Source organism: Puma concolor, chromosome A1 (genome assembly GCF_028749965.1).
Source record: "Puma concolor isolate L17-30 chromosome A1, mPumCon1.1.hap2, whole genome shotgun sequence".
Classification (NCBI taxonomy): Eukaryota; Metazoa; Chordata; class Mammalia; order Carnivora; family Felidae; genus Puma; species Puma concolor.
Genome location: NC_141667.1, coordinates 93,635,973 through 93,641,972, shown reverse-complemented (window position 1 = coordinate 93,641,972; position 6,000 = coordinate 93,635,973). Strand labels below are relative to the sequence as shown.

The window sequence follows — 6,000 nt, the reverse complement described above, 5'->3', positions numbered from 1 at the left end:
CACAAAATTGACTTTTAATGTTTGTTTACCAGTTCATTGTATCTTACAGAAAATGAAAACATTTTTTTTTTTTTTTTTTGGTAATACAGATTGGTTTTTCTCCTCAGATTTGTACTCAGTAGGTATTAAATGCCTTTAAGTACTGATTGTTCTTTTAATCAGGTGGTTTAATGACTTTTGAATTTTGCATTTCTTTTGTTGTACATCGTTGCTGCTCTGGCAGTAGTGAGCTATGATACAGTTCACTTATCAACAAAAATATGTCAGTTATCCATTGATTGTTCTTGATGCATTCTATGCTGAAAACTGACAGGTCATTCCCTTTTAATCCTCCCCTCCTTAGTGGTCAGCTACTCCATGAGACCACCATATTCTTTGGAGCACTGAAATCAAGAAACCCAGTATGGCTGCCAGCAACCAAATCAGAATCTCTTTTGAGTCTACTTCTAATTGTCAAAATAATAAGCAACTATATTACTGCATACAATAAAGCTTTAACAGGTACCGGCCCCCTTTCTATGACAGAAAGTTTAAATTTACAAATACCATATTTGACTAAAAATTACTGTGATAAAATATGGCAGCAGTCATTTAAAGATGGTTTCCAGTGTTAATGTGACTTATTTTCATTTCCATTCCTTCTTTTCATATGAATCATTTCTTTTTGTTTGTGTTTTCAAATGTAGGTATCTCAGTGGAATTTTCAAATCAACTTTGTTCTTTATATGGGCCACAAGTGTTAATTATGGACAAAATGATCAAAACAGGATTTCCTAACCCAGACTCCCATCTCATCCCTCTGATACTCTTGGAACCCTAGTCTGAGGAGTAATTTCTGAATTTGTCAGTGCTATACTGACTTTCTGTTAGGAATTGTATTTGAATAACTTTTCTTTTTTAGAAATTCTTAATGAGATATCTTGGAGAATGAAGTAGGAAAATAGACATTGGTGGAAAACAGCAAAATAAGAACATTAAAAAAACCCTTACTCAGGTAGAAGTCCAAAGGGATAAGAGGATTCTGATCCTTTGAGGGAAGTCAGAAGATAAAAATTCTGCCCAGCAGTATTCATTCTGTTAAGGTTTTTTTTCTTTCTTTTTTTTTTCTTTTTTTATAAGCATGGAAAAATGGTGTGCAATCAGTATAGATTTTATTTAGCTAACAGTCACTCCAGAGATTTTGATCAGCACCAATTCCAATACTAGTAAGTATTCAAAAGTTAAGAAACACTACTATGCTTAATATTATAAAGGTAGAGTTCTGCAGCAATAACTGAAAATAATATATCTGCCTCAACAGAAATTTGTTCCCACTTGGATTTCCAATAAAATTCTTGTAATGTGGGTCATAATCATTCAAGTATGGGCTTCCTCCAATAAGCTAACCCCCGTATTGGAGGTGTTAAAGTTGTTATTTTGGAGATACCCCTCTTTAAATAATATATTCATCTTTTCCTAGACCATTCAGGTATTTTTAATTTTGAAGTTTGAGTTCTAGTTATATCAGCAGTGTGTTTGAGCTGAACTTCACAATCTCTTTGGATTTATATTTTTGTACAATTTGCATATCCAACCTAATGTAAAAAGTGCATGCATACATTGTCCTCTTTAAATATTAAAGCATCGGGAATTTCCCAGATCTACTTCGACAAAAGAAATGGCCTACTTTTATTTACAATATTTTGTCTAAATAATGTATGGATATAATTATGGTTTCATGGACTTCCGATTGTTCTATACCTTCCACATATGTAACTCTACATTTATATAGAGTGAATTTATTAGAATTATTACAGAGCTTTAAATGCAACCACAATCAATTCAGGAAACAGATTTATTTACTCATGTTCATGGGAGGAAAATCTACATAAAAACATTCATGAAAGCATACCAGCTATGTCATACTTGGATTATTATACTAAATCCCATTTATTAGAACTCATTGTGAAACAATGGGAAACCATGAAATGTAATTTGAATACAAATATTGGTCCCTGCGGGGTCTCAACAGTCATAAAAATATAGGAAAACAGAGCTTTATTTAATATTGGAGCTGCTAATGTCTAAAGTTGTTTTTCTGAAGCTGGTCTTACCCTTTCATTTACAGCCTTGAAGATTTTAGTGTAAACTCTTTCTTTGCTGAGAGCTTCCACATTTCATTTGAGCCTAATGACGACCAGCAAGGAAAGTGATATCGTTGACCACATTTTCTATATGGAGGAAGGTTTAGAACCACTTGTTCACTTTTTTCCTCCCACACAGGCACCAGTTGGGCTTTCTAGTAAACATACAAATAAGAATAGTAAGAATTTTGAATGTCGGGTCCGTATTTGTTTAGGCAAGTGTATAGTTATACATTATTTTGGTGATTTAAATTTTATTCATGTAAGGTAAATAAGGAAATATTAAATAGTTTAAAGTTATTTTTATAGGACAATACTATTTCATAGGCTAACATAAAATCAAGCTGCTAAATTTTACAATTTTTCTGTCCAGCAGTTTATCTATATAACTGCCCTGAGTAGATGCTAATGCTGCTTAGCAAACGGCCCTTAGAATTTAAATATAATTCAGTAAAGCTACTCAAAAGATAGAACAATTCTTCTCAGGCATGTGTAATTTTAATTAAAAGAAGATAGGAATCTTTCACTGGTTAAATATTATCTGCTTATTTACGTTTCGTACTTCATATAAATGGGGTTATTAAGGAGTTTTAACTGTGCTTGTTAATATGCATTGGAGTCCATATGAATTTTTTTAAATTTTTATTTCTTGGTCAAAAGGCAGGATTTTTAAGAGTAAAACATTGTGTCTATTGCAGACTTGAAATAATACCTTTTAGAAAAGTGTAGATTGTCCCATGTGTAACTGAGTTTTGTGCAATCTCTCGGAATCTCAGTTTATGTAAAGAAGCCTGTATTTCAAATCTGTTGCTCTACTTTGCTGATTGTAGTACATTTCAAAATTGTACAAATGTGTAAAATTTGTGCTTGTGGGAGCTGCTGCTCTGAGTAGCCGTGCTTCCCTTAATTTAATCCTAGCAATTCTCAAGCTATCGCGTGCCCCATTCATGAAAGGATACTTCGCTGGGATGATGTAGCCGAAACAGATTGGCTCTAAAGCCTCCTTGTGTAGCGCTTCCCTTAAAATTATATTAATTTATAATATATACTGAGTGATAGCTTTACAAAAAAAACAAATTGATGAATTGGTTTTTATGAAAATGACTCTTTACAGTAAGTAAAAAAGGGTTATCACAGTTTTGGTAAAACTTGCATGAGTTCGTATTGAAAAAAAAAACACCTTTCACATGTTCTCAATGACCTTGACACTGACGTGCTCTAGGGGCACCCTCAGTTGTATGCTCTGAAGCAGTAGACGCCATACAGCTTATGCTTTTTGTCTGGGAAACCCACAAAGCGCACGGCAGCCTCAGTAGGACTGCAGCGCCTTCTTGGCCTAGAGATGGGGTAGCGGACACTGCCATCCGCCAACCAGCCCGCATCACAGCGGTCGTATCCCAGAAGTTTCCAGGCAGCGAAGATCTGGCCCACTTTGGCAATCTGAGCACCATCGTTGAGACAAGCCTGCACCGCTTCATCATAGGTCAGCTTGGTGGGGTGGATCAGGTAGTAAAAACGGCCTGTGGAGGAGGAGAGAGAGAGAGCGCGTCAAAGGCCTGTCTGTCTGCGACTGCGCCATACAGAGACGGAAGGAGCCCAAACGGAAGCGTTTCTCGAGGAAGGGGGATAGAGAGCAATGTCTATAAAGCTCTGGGAACATAGGATTGTCACTTTAATGTAATGCCCCTCAGTCATTTGCTGTTAAATTAACTTATTCCTTTCCCCTTAATATGTGTTCAGACATGCCCTTTTATAGCTTGAAAACAGAAAAGGGAAATGACAGTTGCAGTTTCTGTGAGCTAATTAGTGACTCAAAGGGCCCTTCTGTAGCACTAGAGCGAGAATTCCATGTTAAAAGCAAGAGCTATTTAAATTCTAGCTGTAGCAAGACTGAGCCCCAGCACAAGTTTCTGGAGAGGCAAAATTTGAATGTGAAAAGATCAAAACACATTCCTGACATAAAAGTCCATTTAAAAAAACTCAAAAGCCCTCAAGTCCTTTTCATTACAGGTATCAATAAGACATTATTCTTATTCAGAGACTACAGTATGAAAATGCAAAAAATACAGGAAGTCACTTGCCATAAATAATACGGACTCAGAATGCGAATCCAGTCTGTTCACCTACTAGCAAAGAGAATGAATTTTTGTTTTTCAACTTGTCTCCGTGGGAGCCCTGACACCTAACCATATCTTGATTTCACAAGAAAGAGCAAGTTAGTCTCCACCACTTACTGAGTAAAGTTCATTACTGAGATGCCTTCAATGTGTATTAAATATGCATACAAAGTGTGAAGTAACACCGACTGACTGTGGTGAAACAATGAAGATTATCTTAGACTTTTAGTTTCAGGTAGCATAAAGTCACACTCTTTTATCTGATTACCCTTTGCAATGTGATGTCTTCTTGCCCTCCATTACCTACAGATTATTGAAGAATAAATTAATGCTTGCCAATTCTTCCGTGACTAAGACCATGCGATTTGGAGGGAAGGTAGAGGCCACCGCAACATTAGCTACAAGGTTCGTTCTGTCATCCACACCAGAGGTCCCCAAACTGGAGCACAAGAGTCCTCTGGAGTTTTGTTAGAACACAGCCACACCCATCCGTGTAGAATTGTCTATGGCTGTTTTGTGTTACAGTGTACAAAACCACATTGAGTGGTTGCAACAGAGACCCTGTGGCCCACAACACCAAAAATATTTATTATCTGGCCCTTCACAGAAAGTTTGTTGATCCCTGATCCCTTGCTATTTTTCCTAAACCATGCCATCAGGGAGCAAAAATATAAAATGATGGGGCCAGTGTTGGCTTTATGGATGTGTGACCTGTACAGTTACACAGGGCCCCATGCTTGCTTTAACCTACTGCTGTCACCATCTTAAAATTCTTAATTTTTGTATGAGGAGCCCACATTTTCATTTTGCACTGGGCCCCACAAATTACGTAGCTGGCTCTGGATGGAGCAAGACAGGGCTGGGGGTTACACGGAAGGCAATCAGCAACACCGAGGCAACCTGATCTCTCTTCTGCTTTCACCTCCAGTGTTACTGCTACTTAATTTTTCTTGCCAAGTTCTCTTTACTCTGAGCTCTCTCCTGATGGTGCGCTTTGCTGATCAACCCTGAACATAACTGGCTTTGTAATTTAGAGAAGGAGAGTATGACTTGGAAGCTACCTTCGCTTCATTAAGAGCTCTGTATCCCAGGGCACGCATCTCTTTTGCGCACAGGAGCAGCAGCATCTTTGTCAATAAGAAAGAGAACCCTTACAGTTTAAACTATTTTATGATAATCTGATGCAATAAAACCTAAGAATAGTGGAAATAAGCATTTTTGCTTGCCCTGCGTGAATATTTGAAAAAACTATGACAGTAAAGAACTTTACATGTTCAAACGGGAACAGTGCATCAAAACCATGTTCTTTTCTAATTGGTAAGATTAAAAGTTGAGCGTGGCGTCATAGTATGCATTGGTCCCCGGGATAGGAAAGAAGGCAGTACAGTTAATAGCTTACCATTGAAGTTAGATGTGAAACAGAAAACATCGTATCGGCTTTTATCTTTGTCCCAAAACCCGTAGTTCCTGACACCGGGCACCGTGTTCTGGCCTCCACAGGGTTCCCTGGGCTTTGTGATGGGATATTGCACAGACCCGTCACTGAGCCAGCCGGCGTTGCACCAATCCAGCCCGCCCCGCCAGGCGTCGTACAGCTGGTCAAAGGAGGCAATCACAGCATCCTGGTCCAGACAAGCCTGCTGTGCCTCGTGAAAATTGAGATTGTAGCGCCCCAGTCGTGGGAAGTAAGGAAACACCACACCTGTCCAAAGGAGAGGCCAAGGGATTAGTGGTACAAAAAGGAACAACTCTGAGCAAAT

General features: G+C 38.1%; 1 protein-coding gene across 3 annotated transcripts in view; it reads right to left on the bottom strand.

The window, feature by feature from the left end:
* Window positions 1–1,820: 1,820 nt before the first annotated feature.
* The window catches only part of HAPLN1 (hyaluronan and proteoglycan link protein 1), a 71,409-nt gene continuing 67,229 nt past the window's right edge, over window positions 1,821–6,000 (bottom strand). For all 3 annotated transcript variants that reach the window (XM_086697351.1, XM_025924497.2, XM_086697345.1), the window contains exons 4-5: window positions 5,640–5,942; window positions 1,821–3,643 (exon numbers count right to left, since the gene is read on the bottom strand). In XM_086697351.1, coding sequence (XP_086553477.1) covers window positions 3,354–3,643; window positions 5,640–5,942 — 593 coding nt within the window. In that variant the 3' untranslated portion in view covers window positions 1,821–3,353. The remainder of the gene's footprint in view (window positions 3,644–5,639; window positions 5,943–6,000) is intronic.